General features: G+C 31.8%; 1 protein-coding gene across 1 annotated transcript; it reads left to right on the top strand.

Annotated features, from left to right (window-relative positions):
* Window positions 1-17,889: 17,889 nt before the first annotated feature.
* On the top strand, window positions 17,890-24,890 carry LOC132041668 (CDPK-related kinase 1-like). The gene is made up of 11 exons (XM_059432379.1): window positions 17,890-19,143; window positions 19,742-19,872; window positions 19,975-20,016; window positions 20,096-20,204; window positions 21,473-21,551; window positions 21,640-21,936; window positions 22,613-22,725; window positions 22,976-23,083; window positions 23,232-23,294; window positions 23,386-23,553; window positions 24,298-24,890. The coding sequence occupies exons 1-11, from the start codon at window positions 18,664-18,666 to the stop codon at window positions 24,433-24,435; spliced, it is 1,728 nt and encodes a 575-aa protein (XP_059288362.1). The 5' UTR covers window positions 17,890-18,663; the 3' UTR covers window positions 24,436-24,890.
* Window positions 24,891-25,106: the final 216 nt, after the last annotated feature.

Genomic DNA, 25,106 nt, shown 5'->3' with positions numbered 1-25,106 from the left:
GCATTTTTGCATCTTTTTTAAAAAAAAAAAAAAATCTAAAGTGAACTCATCCTTTTGAAATACTGGATTCGTCTCTGTCCAACACTATAAAAAATTAATAATGTACAACTAAACCTATCAAGTCTCGGTCTAATGGAGTTTTTTTTTTTTTCCCTTTTTTTTCTTTCAAATCAACTTTTTTCTTTTGGCAGGTTGCAGCATGATGCTATCATGATACAAAAATCTTGCCTAAATGAGGCGGTTGCAAAATTTTATTTGGTTCTTATAATATATCAGTGGGGTCTTTTGGCCACACTATTTTGGCCATAATGGTCCAAATGAAGTAAATTCATATGGATATTTAGGTCAAATTTAATAATTTATGCTTACTTAATGTCATTTCTATCTTTTCTTCTCAAAGTTTATCTTAATTGAAAATTGTACAATAGAGATTATGATGGTTTTATATGAGTGTGGCCAAATTTGAGTCAAATTGGTGTGGCAATTTAGCAACTCTCATAATATATATTGTACAATATAAAATAAGTCGTATTTGTTGAAGGTTTGATTTATTTCATTAAAAACTTAAATTATTAAAAGTAACACACACATATGCTCATTTAATTTAAATATGCATTCAATACTCTATAATTACGTTCGAGTTTAGTTCTTCTTTTCTTTTGGATTTTTAAACGTAGCAAAACAAGAACAATCTAGGTAGACAGCATGAGATTCTAGTTCCAGCACAAAAGCTCGCGAGAGTAAACATTCTTTTGGGAATCAACGTAGATTCTTAAGACAGTGCAAACCATTTTTGTTGGGAAAAACCTATACAACAATTAATACTAATATTAACTGAGTTGGATTTAAAATTTAAATTTTATGAATTTCTATAACGATCTCAATTTAATAAACAAAACAAGTCAGTTCATAGACATGCATTTATAGATATTTAGTGGATTTTTTAATAAAAATACATGATATGCACAAATATTATTGGGTTTCTGTAAACTCATAAACGTAACTATGCTCTAGATAGTTTTTTAATTTAGTGGAGTAGTACATTTTTTACCTCCAAAACCAATTGTCCATCGTTTTATTTTATGTAAATCTGTTTGATTGAGTACGAAGTTTAAGAAGTAACAAAAAACTTTTGAAATCTATGAACTTAAACAAATATCAGGACATTAAATGTTAGTACAAATATAATCCTAGGGAAATTGCCATTTTGAACAACATTAGATTTGGATGTAACAGTTGTTCATATATTGCTCTATCTCACCAACAAGACATTAGATTGTAGGCTAACATTTATCACAACATTCAAAACTTCATACCGTTGCTAACTTTTTCTCATAAAATTTTTAATTCGAGGCAAGAGATCTTTAAACTGGGTTCTAAAATATCCATAATTTATAAAATAAAAGAAGTAAAAAAAAGTGAACCAAAGAATAAATAACTATCACAAAATAAGGATAACCGTTAATTTTTATTTAGTTTTATAATACAAAATTAATGACTAATTCTACATTTCAAATCCGTAACCTATAAATAATATAAATATAACTTTATTATTTGCTCCCAAGGTGATCTAATTATATAAAAATTTATTTATACTGTAGTGTTTATGAGTTAAAACTCTTCTGATTGAAAAAATAGGGGCATCACTTATCACTTATTGAAAGCAGTATACTGTTGTAGCCGCGCACTGCTTAGTGCCGCCTGAGCGTGCTGCTTGTCGGCCTTACTTTTCTGAGAAAGACAATTATTACAACAATGTTCTCAATAACTATGTTGTCCTAATTCTCCAAAATTTTCTTTCATTTTTAAACACACATGTCTGACACATTCTGAATGCGTGCTACTTTGTGTTCCATACAATATACACCTTCTACTATGGAGTACTAATAATTCTTTATGGCCTTTTTACAAGAGCACATGATGGGCTTCTTCCTCCTTAGCATTTTTTTCGCTTGTTTGTTTAGATGATACTAACGTGTATTCTCTGTTTCAATTTATATGACATATTTAATTGAGAATTAATACATTGACAGTAGTTTAAGTCTAAATTTTATTTAGAGTCAAACTAATGTCTGATTCAATTGAACATATGATATATGTTCTCAATTAGACAGTTTCTATTCAAATTTTGGAAAACTTTTGTATATATTCTTCAGGTGTCCATTAGGTAGATAAGTTAAACCACTTAAAAATATGTCACCACCTTTAATTTCACGTGTTAGCCTTAATAAGTGGTAAAACCTCAAACATGTTTCAATATTGAGGCTAAGGTGTATAATTAACGGATATGACATATTTTGTGCGGTTAATATAACTATCTAATAGACGCTTCAGAACACGAGTGAATAAATAAAAAATTGAACCGAAAATGTCTATATAAAGGTTTTATCATGTGTTCAGCTACTCAATTGGAATAAGTTGTAGTTCAAGTGTCTAAATAAACACAAATTTAAGGGACTATCGATATATTAAGCCTTTAATTAAATATGAACTTATATGAATAAAAAAAGAGTCTACGATCTAAAACGAGCATTGAGCATTTGTATGACTTGAAAGAAAGATTTTGTCAGTAAAGAAAAGGAATAACAATTTATTCTGATAATTTAGCCTTTCGGAGGATGCAAATCATCAGGCACAGAACGTCTGACTTTGTAGAATTGCTATGTACTAACTCAAAGATTAAATATTACATGTTGTTTTGTCATTCTTTGCCAACCACTTATTTTACCAGAAAAAGAGAGATTATTTTCTCCCAAGCAATCGAAACATAATTGAAACATTTCAAATAAACATGAGTACATACAAGATACGCTATTACTGAAGCTTTGTTTCAAGATATCTTCTAGACGATTGGAATATTGTTGTGTCGCACAATTAAATTCAAGTAATAACAAAAGAAAACATTGAATACGTCACTTGATAAGAAGGAATTTTTCATAGAAAATATATCTAATAAAGATAGAAATACTTTTTTTTAATCATGTTAGGTTAAAAAAGGTACTCTGTCCAATATTAGTATATTACAAAACTAAAGAAGATTCAAAAAAATATTTTCACATGTTTCTAAAACAAATAGGCTCTTTTCGCCACAAGAAATTATGTAGTGGTATCGCGACAAGAAATTTTGTATATAAAAACTTAATGAAATGTGTATATCTTTCCAAGGCTTAAAAATTTGGCTCAAAATTTGTGTATGAAGTATGTATATCTCGCTCAAAGCTTAGAATTCTCACATTTTTCGTGTATGAAAACTGTATAAAAATGGTATGAAATATGTACATAACTATATAAAATTTGTATAAAGTTCATGTTAGGTTTTTGGAAATCTAATACAACTACAACAACGTTATATACAACTCTCATACAATATTCATACAAATTTAATACAATTGTGATTCTTGCTTTGAAATTTGGATAAATTTAATACAGTTATAATAACATTGTATACAACTTTCATACAAATATTAGTACAAATTTTTCTTCTTGTTAATCGTACAAAGAGAGTCAGTAAATCAGAAAAAAGGAGTAGCTATCGATTCGAGAGAAGGATCGGAGAGGAGTGACGATGACCCTTTCAACATATGAAGTTGATTCTAAAGAAAAATGGGCTGTTCCAACCAACCAAATAGCCTCCAGTTCCACAAACTTGGTCCAAATTGGTTCTTCTTTATCGGAAACACAACAATTTCGGATGGGTTTCTTTAATGGCATTCCGAGAGGAGTCTCCATTAAAACTTTTTCACTCATTGTTTCAAACAATAAAGAGGAATAAAAAAACAACAATTTAGGTTAGAAAGAGAGTTGTTATCAGGCAAGAAACATTAAAATTGATGGAGAATTGTTCGTCGATGAAGCTGAAATCGTATTGTATTGGGAGAGAAGATGAATTTTAGGTCCGAAAATGGTGTCTATTAACAACTGTAGAGAGAGAGGGCGAGAAATCTTTTTGAAAAGAGGGAGATAAATCTTTTTGAAAAGAAGAAGACACTGATTGGTAACTATACTAAAATTAAGGACACATTTAAAAATCAGATTCTCTTCCTAAAAAAAAAAAAAAAAAGCCCAAAATCATGGGTAACTTATTAAGCCCAAATCTGGTATATTTTGTAATTTTGTTAATATATTTTGTAAATAAGAAAAAGTATCCTTACGTTTTCTAATATAAAGTCTGAAGTAGCATTATTAAGTCATTTTCACTCTGAAGAGGGGAGGATGGGGCGGGGGGGGGAGGGAGGGAAGAAAAAGCTTACGAGCAATATCAAGAGAGTCCAAGTGGTTGCAAATTCTAAAGAAAGCCCATTATTAGGATATTATCATGGTTCCTATTATCATCCCTATTGTCATTAGGTCCAACTGACAAAATATCTCTAGCCCGGATAACTAATGGGTCCTATATGAGTCCACATTGGTGATATTGGACCCATAAAATCCAACTCAAGTGGATCTTCTTACCCCATTGGCCCATTTCTCCTTCCTCTTCTTTTTCACCCCTTAGCAACCCCTCCCCCCTACCCGCAACACAAACACACACACACACTCAAATAATGGAAAGTACTTGAATAAAAGAGAAGGCGATAGGAACACTTTTAGTCTTTCAAATATCGTAACAATATAAATCGCTTAAATATCGATAAATTCTAATTTTTGGTCCTTGTGATTTACGTTAAACATATTTATTATTTAACCTTCAATTAATAGATATGTGCAATTTTTACTCCTCAAGCAGCGAATTTGCACAAATTTTAAAGAATTATTAAGTGCTAAATCATTTGATTACGATGTATTATGTCAAATTTGTATTGTTACTCCATATTTGAGGAAGGTATAGTTCTAAACATACTCTAAATATCACATATTTTCAATATAAGAAGATAAATAAAATACAAATTTTAGTTAACTAAAAATTGCATGTACCAAACCGAATATTATAAGGATCAAAATCAAAATTCATTAATGAGGGACCAAAAGTACTACTATCTCAAAGCGAAAGAGAAACCAAAATGAAGAAAGAAGGAAAACAGACAGAATGTGAAGAAGCCCCAATGGAAGCCCATTGGGTTGAGGTTGGCCCAATTGGTCCAAATTCTTAAGGGGAATTTGGACACTGAGCAAGTGAATAAGAGTAGAAGCTAAAAGGCCATAAAGCCCCACCAAGTAAAAACTGTGTAGGGGAGTCAAAAATCTCTCACTTTGTCAACTTAAATCTTTTTTTGCGCGGATTGTCTTCTTTTGGGGTGGTCGTTAATTTTTGCCCTTCACTTAAAAAAGTGGCAGAAAATATCTCAAGATTCTAGGTTCGAACTCCCACTCAATAAAAAAAAAATCGCAAGGTAAGGCTTTGCAAAAAGTCTGCCTTATGAGGCATAGACTTTGCCTTAAGGCAAAGCCTTGCCTTGCAATTTTTTATTTTATTTTTATGACTAAGCCGGAGTTCGAACCCAGAACCTCAGGGTATTTTAAGCGAAGGACAAAAATTAAAGACCAACAATTTGAGGGGCAAAAATTAAAGACCACCCCTAACGAAGGACAATCGTGCAAGTTGCCCAACTTAAATCAGTATAGTGCGTTTCGTCAAACTTCCAAAATTTATTTATTTTTAAAAGTATTTTAAAAAAAAACATTTTTGAAAAGTTGCAGTTTGTGTCTGTCTAATCAACTTGAAATAGAATTTTACTCACAAAAATTCATCAATAAAATCTCTTTTCCTCTCCATATTTTATTTGTGGTTGCAGTTTATTTTCCGTAACTAAAAAAAATTGTTGCAATCAAATTTAGCTTCAACTAGAATTTGTTTGCGATAAATTTATTTAAGTTAAGAAAAATAAACAGCAACCACAAACAAAATATGAAGAAAAAGAGATTTTACTAATGAGCCATCATGAGTACAACTTTATGTATTTCCTTGATTCATCTCTCCAAAATTCTATGTGATTTGTGGACTGAAGCAGCAACTTTCTCGAACTTAGAATGATGCAGATTTCCTTATGATCGACAAGAACGTCGGACAACACTTCATCATTTCAGGTTAATCTCCAAGAAGAATTCCATTCACTACTCCTTTTTTGTTGGATATCTCTGATTGTGAATGCCTTCACCAACTGTTGAATGCTTTCTCTAATGCTCCGAATGACCCCAGAAAATTATGCAACATCCTTGTTTATAGTTGTAGGTGTAAGCAGTCTAGTCCCATTACATATGAACAAATCTCATGGCTGATTCTAGTTGGCTCATGTTAGTCATCAAGTGCATCACAAAAACTATGTGATAAAGTTGTATGTAATTTGCCAAGACATGTTATTTTTTATATTTGGCTGCCTTTGATCGGTCCTTGTTTTAACTGGGATTAACATGTCATTTGAACATGTGAATCTTATTGGAGTACTTGAATTTGACTGGTGAATACATGAAATAAATTTTGGGTCTTGGGATGAATTGAACCTTAGGTATGCATTAATAAAATGAGCTTATTGATTTAATTTGTGCAGTTCAAATTAATTATTCAATCTAAATAAATTTAAGATTTAATCCAAAATTTATATTGATTGGACTCAACAAATTTTTATGTGTTTATTGTGTGTGTATGTATATATGTATGTTTAAAAGCTATGTTATCTAATTACCAAATATTGTAACGTTAAACATCAGAAGGGGTTTTCATGTTTTTTCCCCTATAATTTCAAGTATTTGGTCAAGGTTTTGGAATCATTCAGGTGCATAAGATGCTTCCTTTCACCAAGCAAAAGGTACCTTTTAACAATAACGAGAGATATATAATTATTATATATTAAAAAATTGGTAGTACTAATTAATAAGTGAAGAGCAAAGGTGTATTTTAGGCTCTGACACATAGAATCACTAATCCACAAGATAGTCAAATGGTAGAAGCAATGATCAGAAAACACCCCATTCTTCTACATTTGTCTCTGTTATATTCCTCATTTCAGAATTAAATATACGGAAAAGTAGAAATTACCCTTGAACTTTGAAAAATAGTTCGTTAAATACCTTCGTTATCTTTAGGGCCAATTATACCCTTACGGTTATCTTATGGGATCAATTATCTTATACATTGTAATTATTGCCACGTGGCATCATCCCGGCCTTCAAAATTATTTTACCCTCAAATAATTTTTTTACCTACTAAAATAACTCAATCCGACCCAAAAAAAAAAAAAAAATCAGCAAAAATAATATGGATAATTTTTCCAGCAAAAAAAAAAAAAAAAATTCGTATTAGTTTGGGCTGAAAAAATAATAATTTCGTATTAGTGGGTAAAAAATTATTTGAGGGTAAAATAATTTTGAAGAAAGGGCTAGGATGATGCCACGTGGCTTGATAGTTACACGATAATTATTACATAAAATAGATAAGCGTATGGATAATTGACCCTAAAAGATAACGAAGGGTATGGATGAACTATTTTTTTCAAAGTTCGAGGGGTAATTTTGGCCCTTTTCCGTTAAATATATCCCCTAAAATAGAAAAAAAAAATTGTTCTCTTCAGTCTCAAATTCCCCTAGATTTTACTTTTTGTTTTCTTGTTTCTCTTGATATCTGGTATTCGATTAATTCAGATTTTACACCGCCTAAAGTTCATTAAAGAAAGAAGCGTTTTCTATTAAAATTTATTCTATATCAAAGGTTCGAACCCGAAATCTCTAATAAATAATATTCTAGCAATTTCATCACAAGCCTTCATGGTGATTCTGCCTTCCAAGAATTGATTACATTGAACTTCAAAACTTTAAAATTCTTCAGAAAATAGTACTCCATTTTTATGTGCTTTTAAGACTTTTGTATAGCTTATCAATACTCATATTCTATTTTAAAATGTTGAAGAGCTATTAATAATAAAATAGAATTAATACAGACATGCATAAACTGTTATTCCCATTGGGTGGCAGGTGGGGCCAAGAGAGATAATTTTCAATTTTCAAATAATGAAAGCCTCAAAATGGTGGTCCCTACACACTTCTTTGGTCAAGGGTTTTCATTTTAATTTTAATTTTTTTAATTTCTGGTCAAGAGCATCAACATAGTGAAAACTGACCCCATAAGTGGGTCACCTAACAATATTATCATCATCAGGGTGGCAAAATTAACAAAGTAATGATTATTCTGATTATTGTGTTCTTCATTTAGGGGTCATTTGGTCCATGGCTGGAACAATTAATCACAACATAAATAAAGTTCACATAAGATTATACCGTATATGATTGACCGCATAATAGAAAAATAATCACCGTATAACTACTGTAGCCTTTAGTTGATAGTATTAAATAATATTTAAATTATGTTGCGTGAAAATTTATATATTATTTTTATACAAAATAGAATATAGAATATGATAAGTATACTTGCAATGCAAAGACTAAATATATTAAAGACATAAATGTCTTGTTAAAGTAAGTAATTCATGTATAACAATTATATTATTATTATTATTATTATTAATTACTGTATACAAATTAACAATCTTTCCATTATAATCTCTAATAAAATAACTCCATATCATAATTCTTGCATATCTTGTATATAACCGAACGACTCTTTTTAATCGTTTCTTTTGTTATTCTTGTTAATTTCTCAGCTTTAAAATCTTCTTAATTATGAATTAAAAAATGTGGCCGTATTTTTATCACAATCACCACATGATTTTGATATGCCATTATTACCACTATTAAATTATTTTGGCAGCATACATAGTTTGTCCATTAAGCTTGAGATCAAAATTCTTTTGGCACACGTTTCGAATACGAAAAATCTCTTATACTTGACCATTCAAAGGTATGTCTAATATATTTAAATGGATATTAATTTCACTCTGAACAAGAATAAAACAAAAAAAAAAAAGGTCGTATATATAGTTAGGATGTGTGTATATAATTTTTTCTGATAAGATAAAACGACAACTTGTATAATTTTCCTTAACAATCGTTGGATTCTCATCTACATCATCAACTAAAAGTTTGACCAATCTGCTTAACTTTTTCTTCCTAATAAGAAATTCCACATGATGGTCCAAATGGATTGGACAATAAACCCCCACCCCACCCTAAAATGACACATCTCTACCTCGTGATTTTACATATTTTTAGAGATTACTTTATATTTTAAAAAAATAGTTACAAAATTTTGCGATCCAAGATAACTATTTGACTTTCTAATATGATAGTAGTATATTCTTGCGAAGAAAAGAATTTTGTATCCGCAAGATAAAAATTAAATTCATTTGAGAATTACTGTCGCGTTAAGTTCTCAACTTCTTTAAACTTGATTGAACTGTAAAAAAGAGCTTCCTAAGAACTAGAATATTTATCCTATTGATGGAATGTTGCACAAAAGAACAATAGAAGTAACCCGTCTTAGTGCGATTTTTACAATTGATATTCATTTTTCTTAAATTCGGGATTTTTTTTTCTTGAAAAGCTATTTTCTATATTTTCCAACACTAATTTTATAACAACTTGAGAAAAAAAAATGGAGTTACTTTTCTCACCTTTTATTCCTGAGAATATTTGTTAGGAACTTTGTTTATCTAACTTTATTCGATTTTATTGTAAAAGGAAAAGATATGGTGGAGAGATGGGAATCAAAGAATAAGAATTTCTTCTTTTTTCCTTGTACAATCTCCACTATGTAAAAGAAGGGGGAGGGGGAGGTGGGGTGGTATAGGGCTGGGGGTTCCAAACAATTCCTAGTTTGCTTTTTCCATCTATTTAGGGAATTAACTTTTTTGCTTGATTGCCAAAAAGTGACTTATGAAAAAAAAAAACCTGTTATTTCCTTTTTGTATATACATATAAATCGTAAAAAATCATGATGTATACGAAAAGAAAATTAAAAGTAAGCACTGTCTTTTTCTAATGGTTCACTTGCTTCAATAGAGGGCCAAATTTTATTTATGTTCTTATCTAATGGAGTATTACATATTGCTTTATGCAAACAATATATTAGCAAGGCATAGCTAAAAATTCTCTCAACAAGGAGAAGAGTTGTGGTAGAGTCATAAGTATTCATTCATCCTTAATTAGAAGTTTTAGATTCGAATTTTAGGTATTAATTCATCTCTGTTAGGGAGTGTTTATCTCCAATATAGAATTTTTCAGCTTTTTTTTTTTTTCCGATTATAGTCGGCCCTTAATGCAAATATTGAACATCAGGTGGAAAAGAAGAAAAAGTCAATAATTCTGGCCAAAATTTATTTCTTTTCACGTTTATTCAATCGAACCACTAAATCTTTTTCTTTTTGGGTGAATGTTTTGAGTCAAAACATATGAACTTCTTTGTTTGCATTATTTGGTTCATGAAAAAGAGACTACAAAGGAAAAAGGGAAGATCAAATTTAAGTAAATAACTTTTGCTTCTTTGACATTGGCATGATTACAAGTGAAATAAAAGTCAATATGTTTGTCACAAATTTATTCTCCCATTAATAATTAAAGATGGAACGTGGTATATATGCGAATGATTAAATTTACTCCTTTATATTTATTTAGGTTTTTCTTTTTATAAAATCAAAGGCTTTATAATTTAATATTGCGAATGAGTCGGACACCGCCCTTCACTTTTTATTTTTCCTTCCACTAACTCATCATTTTCCTTCCATTTATATTATTTTATTGATGGTACTACTAGTAATAAGATACTATAAGTTGATGGAATTATGACGCTTAATTGACGTCATATGTATCTCATTATTCAAGAGCTTTTGTGTCAAACGTAAAATAAAATGTGACACAGCGAGCACTACAGAAAAATGGGTAATCTGTGGAGATTGAAAGTTGTAATTCGCGGATGTTTTAGCCTCTAGTTGCTAAGAAGAGACTAAAACCTCCGCTAATTACCCCTTTTTTTGTAGTGCGAATTAAAGTCATAACACGTATTCCGCTCTGACCCAACAGATCTCACGAATTTGTCCATCGCGTTATGCCATTATTGAGCTTAAAAGATGCGTATACTATGTGAATTTGTGTTATGCCCTACAAAGTTCTTTACTTTTCTTTCACATTTTGATATATGTTTAAAGTGTAACAACATGCACCCCTTCTAAGAATGTTTGATAGCTTAAGAGTCTATCGGTTGTCAGTGTAACCTATCCTCATCGGCTCATCCTTCGTTATTGGCATCACAAAATGATACTTGTCTTTTAATGTGTTATCTGTAAAATTCCTTTTTGAAAAAAGTTTACAAAAAGATTGATTCGATTATTCGAATAAAATCAATTATGAATAGAAGGAATAAATTCTCGAATGCATATAGCTCTTTAGAGACCACTTTTTGGAGCACCATGGATAGCCATAAACTTCAGCTTATCACCAGAATCACTTTCAAAGCTTTTGCTACTATTTCCCATTTTAGTTTTAGAAAAAGTTGCAATTTCCTTTGATTTCTTCAAATTTCTACCACAAAATAATCGCCTATTAATCCCCAAATTTGTAATACTTCTTCTTGTACTCTTTATTTAATTCACTTTAGGCTTTGTGAACATTATCCAAAGTATAAGAAAAAGACACAAAAGGTTGTAATTGTTAGAGAAATATATCAATATCACTTGCGTCTTATTATAGTTCTCATTACTTTAAAGTCTGAGTTATATGCTCAAAGTTTTTCACATGATAACATAATCAAATTTAAATAAATTTATTTTCACGATTATTTTCTTTCTGCATGTTCCACTGCAATGCATGTGTCTCTGTTCGACTCAGTGCATCAAGCTGCTTCAAACTTCTTTTATCTCAACTCAGATTATTGAGCCACTAATTTTGTTCTAGGCCTAACCCCACACCCCCATCTCCTTATCTACATACATATCTCATTTTCAACCTGTCGAGTCACTTCTACTTTCTCGATTAAAAAATAGCAAAAAGAAAAAAGAAAAGAAAATATTATAGCGAGAGCATACACAATAAAAAACTATACGTATATATATTCGGTATTTTCGTCAAATCGATTAGTGCAAGACAAGCATTTTCCATACAATTATTTTATTAATAAGTTAATCATAATTAAGTGATATGTATATGATTTGATTTTTAACTGTTAAAACTATATTATTTGATTTGATATAAATACTCGACGCGTGTAAGTATGCTGGGGTGTACACTATATGACATTCATACTGTAAGTGGAAGTAATCTAGGAAGTGTTACTAAAATCTTTTGGCAGTTGGGACTTACCTATCAATCAGGCAATTTAGTTGAATAAAAGCACATGAAATGAGCTCGTACCAAATACTGCCTTGTCAATTTTCATAAATGCGTATTACTTTATTTGCTTTATCTCCTAAGATAAAATAATTAATTATAACAAGCACTATATCTGGACTTCATGCATACGGATTAAAAAACATTAGAAGATTAATTTTTTTTTTCGAGAGAGTTTTTAGTTGCTTTTTCAATAAATGACTAGACTACAAATATTCATTTTTTGTTCTATTTATTAACACATTTATTATTATCGTAGGACAATAAAAGATAAAAAATAATCAGAGCATTTATAACTGCTTCATATTGTTTTTATTTTTAATTTTTATGAAATAATAAAAGTGCCTAAAATCAATTGAGTGCACTTAAACTCAATGTTCATCAGGTAATTATAGTTCAAAATTCAAACCAACACACGTAATGAGTAATGTTGCTTACTAAAATTCCAACAACAGACAAAAGTTCACTTAATAAATTACCATAATTTTCCCATGAACTCCATTAATGAGTTGATTTAGGAGGAAAGAGTGGAATAAGGATGCAAAAGTGTTGCTGTTTGTAGCATAAATATCAACCAAGTCTACACTTGTGGTCCTACCTCATCTAGTTTTTCTTTTTTTAAAACGGATGATTCATATAATATATAGTTTCTTCTCCTCTCTTGATATGGGCTGTCATTACAAGGCATATTAAGGTGCAAGGAATATATAGGAAGACGTTGTTATATTATTCTTGTTTTTTAGTTCTCATCATTAATCGTTTACTTCGATCAAATAAATTTCTGCTAGGATTATAATTTAGGACAAAATGCATGTATTATACTTTAGTTAAGCAATTTCTCTCCATTTCGATTCAACTCATCATATCATCAATCAATCAACCACGCATACTTTTAGTCCAAATTAGTTGAATTTTGTTATGTGAATCATCTGTATCCAATTTACTATATTTCATGACATTTCGAATATTCCATAGAACTTCCTGAAATTCATAGGTAACGAGTACCTCCTCCTTCTTTTTTCAATTCTTCACTTGATTGATGTCTGGTATTTATTTTGTAGCGCGATTAATTCAAATTTGCATTAAAAAAATCTTACTTGAATAATATAAAGAAATGGACATTGGGCGTAACTCAATCTCAAAAGCTAGCTCATAAGGGGAGTACTGTCAAAGTCCATATAAGAAGACCACCCACCCCTTTTTCATCCGGTGTGGGACTCTTTAATACCCCACCCCACCCCAGGAATGGACATCTCGTTCGTGGGTAATTTAATATGGGGGCCCATCATAGATACGCAATAATTGGGATGAGTCTTAATTTGACACCATGTAAAGAAATGGATGTTGGGCCTAACTCCACCTCACAAGTTAGCTCACGAGGGGATGATTGTCCAAATCCATATAAGGAGATCACTCATCCATTTTTCCTCCGATGTGAGACTCTTCGACCAATAAAGACTGACATAATTTTATAGCCATTAGGGTATGTCCCACAATGTAATTAAGACCTGCTTGAGTGATTTAAATGCAATTTTATGGAAACAGATGGAAGTTGGATTTTTTCTGCCTAATTTAATTACGTAATTAAATCAAAATTAAGTACATGTTTGCAGATGAACATTAATTTGTAACTAGTTTTAGTTACTCTCTCCCCAACTTTTATGTGGAAACAATTTTTAAATTTGATAATATTTTAACTTAAAATGGGCATAGCGCAAACGGGAAAAGAGAAGACAGATAATGATCAAGTGATCGATAAAGGAAAAAAAAAAGGACTGATAATGATGGTTCATTTATAATAATTTGACCTTGAATCGAACAATTGAAGAAGATAATTAAGTGAAACAAATGCAGCTGCAATTTTTCTTCAATAATTTAAGATACTTACTGCCTACTAGTAATAGCTATGTGCCCATATCTACAAAATTGTGATAACAGCTTGGAGCCTTGGACCATGTCAGAATATTAATATGATTTTTTTTTTTTTTTGTGGAAACGAAAATGATGGGAGTACTAGATTAAGAAGAATATTAAGTAAGAAAATACTGCTCACGTGTTCTCCTTTTGTGGTTCTTTTAAAAATTTAATTTAGATGAGTAACAAAATTACAATCTCAGTAAAAATGCAATTCGTTGCACTAAATTTCCCCCTGTATCACTTGCTGAAACACTCCCTTATTTTAGTTTATTTTTGTTATTGTTGTTGTTGTTATTATTATTATTATTATTATTCTGTTTTAACAGTTATAAAACCAACCAAAAAAATGGTATACTCCACAATTTATTAGGAATTACTTGAAAACATTTTAAAATGAAAGTTTTTATGCCATAACGATGATTGCAAGACAACATGTTCTACAATTAAAAAAACAAATTAAGACAATCATTCACAGAAATTAAGTAAAACCTAAAGATAAGTTATTCAATTATACACGTGATACTCAATTGTGACAGTTCAAAATGGTTGAGAATCTCTTTAGGAAAATGCCTAAAAAGGGTTGACATATACACAATAATAATATAATTAATGGCGCCAAAATGATCCGAGAACAATTCATTACACGCATTAACATAATTATAGCCATATTTCTAACTTTGTTTCATTGTAAATAAACTAAAGGGAAAAACAATCATGAGGAAATATCATGCTACAGATTGGTCATCAATATCAATTGATAATTGAAGTTAAAACTCTAACTAATCATAATTACAAAAATAAATAAATTTCTAAACTTCTATATGCGTGTGGCACAAACAATATAACTAATCGTTATCATGAAGGTGATTACACGCTTACTGCTTTTTGTAGCTTAAAAAATCCAATAAAAAATGTGGTAAGGCAAGGATATATGCATTTATACGGTAAAAATAATAAGTTAAATATGAATGATAATTTTGATTGAAAATTTGTGAATTTATTCAAAATAAAAGGAAAAGGAAATATATTTATATATTAACAGTTGGTATGTACGCTTTCTTTGAATACACGAAGTAAGAAATATTTTCAACAAGTAATATCGACCTACCGTGACATATCCATAGACTAGTGGACAAAATTTTGATATAAAGCGGTGAGCATTTTAAGGCTTTACTTTCACGTTATTTTTCAAGTAGCGTCGGTCTCTTTTGTATATGTATACATTTTGTTTAATTAAATTTTTTCTTAAAATGATGTTGAATGACATTACGTGATTGAAGGCAGTTCCGTCGCTCATGTACGTATACATAATTTCTAAATGCTAGGTGATCTTAGTCGGGTTTCGAGCTTCGGAAATAGAGTCGCCTTTGAAAAGAAGCGTTATATTCCCAAAATAAGATTTTGCAACACGAATCAAAATTAGTCGAAAGACAAAAGCTGATACAGGCCACCGAATGAAAAATATAAAAAAGAGAAGCATGACATGTTCATTCTCATGCACAATCTTTTTGACATGGGCTAAACATATAGGCGTTGAACAAACAGAAGTGGTTGAGTCACCTGTATTATTTATTTTATGATTAAACTCTTCATTAAATTGATAAATATTAAGTAGCTATACCTACTAAGGAGAGCACCTCTCCCTACAATTTGAAATGTCATAAGCCTAGCATGGTGAGTTCAAACTATCAATTTATTAGTTGAGACTTAGTCTCATATTCATTTAATAATATGTTTAAAGCTATTTGGGAAACTTACTATCCTAAATAAATTTTCACCAAATATAAAAATATTCTACTAATAGCAAATAGCAATAGCTTACACACCAGATATACTTTTCTCGTTTGTCAAATGACAACTTCTTGTGATCAAAATGCCATTTTTCCCTTGTGAAGTGTAATGTTTAGTTCCTTGAGATACAATGCAAATAAGTTTAATCATGTGTTTAGGGTATTCAAAATCTATACATGTACATAAAAATAAACACAATCATCTTATTTATACCGTATAATTTTTTGCCGAACCCTCCTAGATCTGCCCCTGGTGACAAGAGTTACCCGACACCTGTACTGATGAAAATATCCGTTAGCATAATCAAAGTGCACGCAAATTAGTCCGAACACCGTTTTTATCACGTAATTATGAGAAAAAAGTTGGGATGTTGACAAATAAATAATTCAAAAATAATCATTTAGAGCAAATGTTTTATGCTACTATTTTTTTCTCTTTTAAGAAGTCAAAATATTATACAGTTCTATTGTGAAAAGGGAAATAAGGTAATACAGTGAGGCCTATCTATAACGGCATCCGTATATAACAACATCTATATATAACAGCCAAGTTTTTTCTTAACCAATTTTTATGTTATATTTTACTTCTCTATAACAACATTTCACCTATAGCAACAAGAACAAGCAACTTTGTAACAGTAATAGTACGCACTTTGTAAACTAACCCCCTATATAACAGCTATCTTCTTTTTTTGATAATATAATAATTAATCATCTTTATAAAAATCAAATATCTATGATTACTAATAATTAAGTGTAGAGATTTTGACCAAATATTTGATCATTTAATACACTATTTATGACAAAAAATATCATATGATATATATATATATATATATATATATATATATATTTTCATCATTAAACGATTTTCCTTGGTTATACAAAGTGTGATTAAGCTTAGAATTTGACAATTAAAAATGAAAATTAGATTTTATGCATCTTTTTTGCCTATAACAGCGAAATATTATTTAAATGTCAATGCTGTTATAGGTGTATAACAGCCATTCTCTATAACAGCTGAAAAATTTCGGCTTCGACGATGCTGTTATAGAGAAGTTTAACTGTACAACAAATACAGCAATTCAAAGTTGATCAAAAACCTAATAATACCAGTCAAACCTCAAAACTTTACAGACAATATTGGTTAGCATAGTTGTTCACAAATGTTCACATACATAAGAAAACACAAATACTCTCTGTTTCTTTCATTCTCTCTCTCTATGAAGACAGGCTGGAAGGATCCAAACCCCAAACCCCACTTACATTATTACTAACAATTAATAATATTTTGACAAATTGACAAAATAGTCCCTTATGTTTGGGGTAAGTTCAAGATAATCCATAAAGCTTGCTATGAGAAGTTAGGTTCTTTAAATTTGTAAAAAGTGAGCATTTTTTTTGTCAATTTAACAAACTTTGTCTGGTAGATTTAATTGGAACTCAGGAAGAAAAAGGAATTTAACAAAAACTTACATTTAGAGGTATAGTTTTTACAGTTTCTGCTATTTTTGGTCTAGTTTTAAAGTCTGGTACAATTTTTTATGTGCAACTTCTATGATGTTTGGTCTGCGTATGTTTAGCGTCAAATACAGTTTTTTGTGTTGCAGTTTCTAAGATTGAAGAGATTTTCGTGGTGTTTAAGGTTTAATCTTTTCTTTTTTCACAGATACCGTAAAATCTAGCAGACAAAATTTGCTAAATATTTGACGATGACCAAAAATATTCATTTTTTGACGAACACAAAGGATCAAAACTGTTGAAAACACACTTTAGAGACTATTTTGAATCTACCTCCAAATATAAGGGATCATTTTTGTCATTTCTCTATTATTTTCATTCAATGCGAATGGAAGAAAAAATAAAACAAAAACAAAAAAAACATCCACAATGAGAAAACAAAAAAAAAAAAAAAAAGGGGAAAAAAATATAAAGAAAAAGTTGAGAAATCAGACTAGTAAAGGAGGTTTAGCTTCTTTCCTTTTTCCCCCTTCAACTTTCTTTTCTTCTTGCTATTGCATAAGCATCTTTTTCTCACTTTTTTAGCTCTTCTTATCACTCTTGTTTTCATTCTTTACTTTCCTCTTGGGTAAAAAAATAATAATTATATTTTTCCTTTGCTTTAGTTTGATTCCATACTTCCCACTACCTCTTATATTTCTTTATTTACATTTCTTCAGCTTAAAACTGTTAGTGATATCTTTGATTCTTGATTGTTCTTGCTTATCTGGCATTGATCATTTGATCACAAAGTTTAATTCCTTTTTCTCCTTCTTGGGATTTGCTCTTTGGAGCTTAAATACCTTAGCTTAATTCTTTGTTGATCTCTTCTTGGTTTTGCTGTTTTAAGCTTAAAAATCCAATCTTTCTTGTTTCCAAGATTGTGAATTTCTTTCTTCTTTAGTTGTTTGGGTTTTTGGGAATTCCTTCTTTTCACTTGTTTGGTTACTTTTGTACCTGTTTGTCTTGAGAATTTACTCTTAAAAATCCAATTTTTCTCGTTTTTCAGTTCCAAGATTGTAACTTTCTTTCTTCTTTAGTTGTTTGGGTTTCTTGGAAGTCCTTCTTTTTCATTTGCTTGGTTACTTGTAGTTGTATAATTGTAGTCCTAAGAGTTCTACTCTTTTTTTTTTTCCCTTTGTAATGGTCTAATTCTCTTGTATTTACCTGTTAGTTCTTGGTATAAAGTTCTTAACTTTACTATTCTCCTTTTGATTCATTGATTTGCTGAAATTGGGCTGTTGATTCCATGGGACTTTGTCATGGAAAACCTATTGAACCCCCACAAAACTTATCTGAAAATCCCATAATTCCCATTGATAATGAACAAGAATTGAATTCCCATCACACTGGGAAAACCCCAAAATTTCCCTTTTATAGTCCAAGTCCATTGCCTAGTGGATTCAAGAATTCACCTGCAAATTCTAGTGTAACTTCAACACCTTTGAGATTTCTCAAAAGGGTCCCACCATCACCAGCTAAGCATATAAGGGCATTGCTTGCTAGGAGACATGGTTCAATTAAACCTAATGAAGCTACAATACCAGAAGGGAGTGAGTGTGATATTGGTTTAGATAAGAATTTTGGGTACTCTAAGAATTTTGAGAGTCATTATGAGCTTGGTGAAGAAGTGGGAAGAGGGCATTTTGGTTATACTTCTGCAGCTACGGGGAAAAAAGGGAGTTTGAAAGGTCATGATGTGGCTGTAAAAGTTATCCCAAAATCAAAGGTTTGCCTTTTTATGCTGTTTTACCTGTAAAAAATAGTTAAGAGTTTAGTTTCTATATGTGGTTTAGATGCTGAATCTTGTTGAAGTCTTTATATGTCATTGCTGCTGATTGTAGTTTTACCTGGTTGAGATGTCGTTTAATTATTCTAAGTAATTTGAGGTGCAAAGTGTTTGGTGACTTAGAATTAGCTACAAGGTGATGACTGTATTCTTTTCACAGAATTATAGTAGTAGCCGTAAGTTCCATTTTTTCAACAAGTATTGGTTCCAGAAAATGGTTGATGAGGATAGCAAGTGGGCTAGATAGATTTATTGGGAATTCAATCATGTAGGTTTATGAGAAATTGACCTTGGCCAAAGTGAAAGTTATTGTGAATTTACATGGACTGTCAAGAACATTTGACATTGTATTTTATGTTTTATAGTTTGGTACCTATCAAAAAAAGGAAAGGTTGACTTACAGCTTGATGCTGTTTCTAGTTACTGATTTTTTTTTTCTGGTTTAGGTACTTTTACATATAAAAGTTGAAGCAAATATGTGTAACAGTATCACCTGATTGTGTTCTTTCTTTTAATGAGACTGAGGAATCTTTTGCAGATGACCACAGCAATTGCAATTGAGGACGTAAGGAGAGAAGTCAAAATATTGCGTGCTTTAACGGGACATAGGAATCTGGTTCAATTCTACGATGCCTATGAGGACGAGGAAAATGTTTATATAGTCATGGAGTAAGTTAAATTAGTCAATCTTAGAAATCTATTTTAGTTCATCAATTCTGGCTTTTATGTTTTCCGCATTTGTGTGTACTTATCTTTGTGGGATTTATTCAGGTTATGTAAAGGAGGAGAATTACTGGACCGGATACTTGCAAGGTGTGCACTTAAGATATTTTCAATTTAGCATGCTCGTTATTCTCCTATGTGAACCTACTGACTCCAATTTCTTTTGAAGGGGTGGGAAATACTCGGAAGAAGATGCCAAAGCTGTCATGGTGCAGCTTCTAAGCGTGGTCTCGTACTGTCATCTTCAAGGGGTTGTTCACCGTGACTTGAAGCCTGAGGTAATGAATTCTATTATATACCCTCTACTTTGGTTTAAAACTTCTGTTTCTAGTAGCAGATTACTCGCTTGAATGGCTAGGCATATCTTACATGTATTATGGAACTATACATTTATTTGAAAAAATAAAAAAATGAGCAAGAAAAAAGTATGTCCAACTACCAAAAAAGCTTGGCTATTTTTATATTTTTTGATGGTACTTATTCATTATTTTCAATATTCTTGAGGAAAAAACAAAAAATGGGGAAAGTCTTAAAGGTTATTGTTGAATTTCTATATGGGGCGGGGGAGTTGTTTCTGGTTGCTCTTTTAGCTCCACTAACTAATCTGACCTGTATCCTCATAAACTGGTTGAAGCATTACGATATGCATAGTACAATCAATATGTCAATCTACTAAAAGTGTGTAGACTACCATAATCAGATATCTTACTGGTAAGTGTTCTCAAAATAGTATGGCTTCTTTGTATATTTGGAATGGAAATAACCAGAAGACTAGTGTTTGTATTTGCAGAACTGGTAGGAATTTGTTGATAAAATTTTCTTGAATGAAACTAAGGAATATGGTCAAGTTTACAGAGGAAGTGTTGCATTAATTTTGTTGACAGACAGTAAGTTCATGAGTGCAAGCACAATAACATGATTAATGACCTCAAATATCAAAAGAGAACATTCAAGACATCATCATTAGTAATTATACAAATCTCAATTTAGTAACCGATATAATAATCACATGCAACAAGTTAACAGTAGATGAAGTGAGTATTCCTGGACTCTCCATTTTGTATGTTCAATTGGAAACAACCTCTCTACCTTTACAAGGTAGGGGTAAGGTCTGCGTACACTCTACCTTCTCCCCAGACCCACCTAGTGGGATTACATTGGGTTTGTTGTTGTTATCGGAAACAACCTCTCTACGTTTACAAGGTAGGGGTAAGGTCTGCGTACACTCTACCCTCTCCCCAGACCCACCTAGTGGGATTATATTGGGTTTGTTGTTGTTATCGGAAACAACCTCTCTACCTTTACAAGGTAGGGGTAAGGTCTGTGTACACTCTACCCTCTCCCCAGACCCACCTAGTGGGATTATATTGTGTTTGTTGTTGTTACTGTTGTTGTATAATATCATATTATGAATGCTGATAACCCAATTATGTGAAACAAATGTAGTGTCATTTCTTTGCTCTCTCACTCTACGTTCCATCTGCTCTTTTTATTTCTTTGGTTTCTCAGCTCATTATATTGACAGTTGTTCTTGTGTTTTATTCAGAACTTCCTTTTTTGTTCTAAGGATGAGAACTCTCCTTTAAAGGCCATTGACTTTGGTCTTTCTGATTATGTAAAACCAGGTAAAAAGTTAATGCATACAACATTTTATCAGTTCTTATTCTGCACTTTTGTAGCATGCCATAGTTTGACTAACAGAAATATTTGCAGATGAAAGGCTTAATGATATTGTTGGAAGTGCATACTATGTCGCACCTGAGGTCTTGCATAGATCTTATGGAACAGAAGCGGACATGTGGAGTATTGGTGTAATTGCCTATATTCTTCTTTGTGGAAGCAGACCTTTTTGGGCCCGAACGGAGTCCGGTATATTTAGGGCCATCCTGAAAACTGATCCAAACTTTGACGAAGCCCCTTGGCCCGCTTTGTCTTCTGATGCAGTAGATTTTGTAAAAAGATTGCTGAATAAGGATTATCGCAAAAGGCTAACTGCAGCTCAGGCTCTCAGTAAGTCTCCTTCACAATGTCAATTATGGCTAGGGGTGTCAAATGGGTGGGTTGGGCTGGATTTGGGTGGGTCAAAATAGGCTGAGTTAATAAATGACCCGCCCGAAAGTTACTTGGGCTGAAATGGGTTGGGCTAACCCAACCCGCCCAATTCTTACTAAGTTTTAATTTCTTTGTTTGTTCTTTTATAGTCAATTTTTAAGTACCTAACAAAACTATTTTTTTTCTATATTATGTTTATATATCACATATCAAACAAAAAAAAAAGTCTTTTTGAAAATATTTTGACAAGCTTTGCATTGGTCAATTTGGCTACATATCAGCCTAAAATGGGTTGAGCTAATAAATGGGTGCTTTATTGATCCGCCCAACCTTGAGCGGGTTGGGTGGGTCATGTTTCCATTGTCTAATTTTGCCACCCCTAATTATGGCATATCCTGTTAGCATTCTGTAGTAGACCTTACAAATTTGGAATAAGGATATACCAGTTTCAAGCTACTTAAATTCCTTGTCGAGTCTTGTCTCGAGCAGAACTTGTCATCACCTTAGATGAAGCCATCTAATGACTTCTTGGTTTAACCATTTTATCTACGTTGTTTCGTATTTGTTTTTCTTATTGCAGTATCAGACTTTAGCAGCATCATATATTTCTTAACCTGTCTCATTTCTTGTCTAGGTCATCCGTGGTTGGCTGGTCATCATGATGTGAAGATTCCTTTGGATATGATAATATATAAGCTTGTAAAAGCTTATGTATATTCTTCTTCTCTTAGAAAAACCGCTTTAAGGGTACGTATATCTGTTCTTGTTGAACTTGCTTCTAAGTTCAGAACTCGTATAATTTAGCCAACAAAATCAATACGAGCACTTCCATAAGTAGCGCCATGCTTTTTGAGGCATATTAAGGTCAGATAATTTTAGCCACGTGCAGAGATACAATCTTGGAGCAATATGAATGAAATTATTTTGACTAATAAAAAAAATGTTAGCCCCTAGATTGGTTAGCTGTATGATTTATCGTTTGCTGCTACTATAACAGGCTCTTGCTAAGACATTGACTATACCACAACTAGCTTATCTTCGGGATCAGTTTACAATATTAGGGCCAAGCAAAAGTGGACTTGTAGCTCTACCAAACTTCAAAATGGTAAGCTCTCTATCCTCAACCATAACTGCTCCAGAAAAATAACCAGAAACTAAAAAGATAGTTGACTCATTGTCTTCTTTTCTTCAGTATACTGTTTTTAGTCATTTACATTCTCCAACTAGTGAATTTGAGTTAAATGATTTGGCAGGCTGTGATGAAGAACTCCACCGATGCAATGAAGGATTCAAGAGTTTTCGACTTTGTCAATACGGTAAGCTCAATGAAATTTATGCTTATAATTCTAATGGACAGTGTGAAGTAATGACAAATTTTGTTGACTGAATTTTTCATGTCTCGTGCAGGTGAGTTCCCTTCAATATAGAAAGTTGGATTTCGAAGAATTCTGTGCTGCTACGATAAGTGTACATCAGCTTGAGGGAATGGAAAGCTGGGAGCAACATGCTCGTCGTGGCTATGAGTTCTTTGAAAAGGAGGGGAACAGGGCTATTATGATAGAAGAACTTGCCTCGGTACACTCTCCCTCCTCCCCCTTCTCTCCTTGTGATGTTAATAGTAGTAATATAAATATGGTGGCCAAGTATCTAGATTTTTATGTTCATCAATAAGGCTTATAGCTTGTTTGGTCAAGCTTCTAAAATGTGCTTATTTTTAAGTGCTTTTTGCCAGAAGTGCTTTTCAAAAAAATACTTTTGGAGAGTAGCAGTTCGTGTTTGACTAATCAATTAGAAAAACACTTTTGCCAATTTAGAGCATTAATTTGTATTTGATCAAGGTTGTAAAAGTGCTTCTTGGGGAAAGCTACTTTTTTAGCTTCTTAAAAACAATTTCTGCGACTAAAAGCTTGTCCGAACACCTGAACTTTTTAAAATAAGCACTTATTGAAAAAGATAAGCACTTTTGGCTTCCCAAAAGCTTGGCCAGAAAGGCTATTAATTCATAAAGGGGGGAGTAATAACTTCCGACATGCATTATTGTTCTTTGGTTATGACATATTCAAGTAAAAACGAACAAGTTGAACATACAGAATTCATTTTTTGGCGTCAAAGCTATGAACTGTTTTCTACTTAACTAAAAGAAAATGTTCTATTGCAAAGCTTGAGATTTTCAAAATAAGTTAAAAAGTATGATTTGTTAAGTGGTCAGAAATTAAGAACATGCACGAGTATGGTGGTGCCACAATGACTAAACTTGGCTAAAGTCGTTTCTTGAATTTCTTGGTTTTACTAATTTTCCTATCCGGTTTCTTTAAACAGGAGCTCGGACTTAGTCCTTCCGTCCCAGTTCATGTAGTTCTGCAGGACTGGATTAGACACTCTGATGGGAAGCTCAGTTTCTTGGGATTTGTCCGACTTCTGCATGGAGTTTCTTCGCGCACATTACAAAAAGCTTAGAGTATGGCTTATCTTTATGAACTTCCCAATGGTTCATCTACCTTTCAGACTATTCACCTCGAAGAATCAAATGGTGGCAAAAAGAAGCATTTCAATGATCTGTTAAGAGGCGGAAACAGCTGGTTTATGCCGAAGCTACAGATCCTATTCGATAGTACATGGCATTTAGCAGAAAATTTGGTATCGAATCTTGTTTTGTCATGTAATTTCTTCTATTCTTCAAATGTTGGATCACATTCCACTTTAAGAGGATTGTACAGATGAGGATAATCAGAAAAAAAAAAAAATGTAAGTAGGATCAGAAAAGACAGCTGAAAGCTGAGATGAGTTCTTGTGGCTTCTTGGTGTAACCTGTTTGCCATTTTGCTTAGCTTAATAAATTCTCTTTATTGTGTCTGTAATCTTAGATCTTTAATATATGGGAAAACTAGTGGCGTATGTAGGAATTTGCACAAGTAGAGTGTCGGTCTATTGTCACAATTATGTTCGTCAGTTACTTTGGATTTGGACTCTGGTGATTTTAAGGCTCCGCTTCTTGTCTCAAATTGATGTTCACTCTGTTATTTTCAAGTTGTATTGGCCTATAATATACATTTCGTTTTTTAGAAAAAATATTATTTGTGCATATATATAAGATGGAGTTAGTCATTGCATAATATATCAATTTTTTA

The sequence above is a fragment of the Lycium ferocissimum genome, unplaced genomic scaffold (genome assembly GCF_029784015.1).
Source record: "Lycium ferocissimum isolate CSIRO_LF1 unplaced genomic scaffold, AGI_CSIRO_Lferr_CH_V1 ctg11, whole genome shotgun sequence".
Classification (NCBI taxonomy): Eukaryota; Viridiplantae; Streptophyta; class Magnoliopsida; order Solanales; family Solanaceae; genus Lycium; species Lycium ferocissimum.
The sequence above is the reverse complement of the archived record's forward strand: the minus strand, read 5'-3'. Positions and strand labels throughout refer to the sequence as shown.

Bases quoted from the DNA above. Each gene is read 5' to 3' on its own strand.
- LOC132041668 (XM_059432379.1), top strand. From the start codon at position 18,664: ATGGGACTTTGTCATGGAAAACCTATTGAACCCCCACAAAACTTATCT. The intron at 19,144-19,741 runs GTTTGCCTTTTT...AATCTTTTGCAG, and splicing joins AAGTTATCCCAAAATCAAAG to ATGACCACAGCAATTGCAAT. The intron at 23,295-23,385 runs GTAAGCTCAATG...TGTCTCGTGCAG, and splicing joins TTTTCGACTTTGTCAATACG to GTGAGTTCCCTTCAATATAG.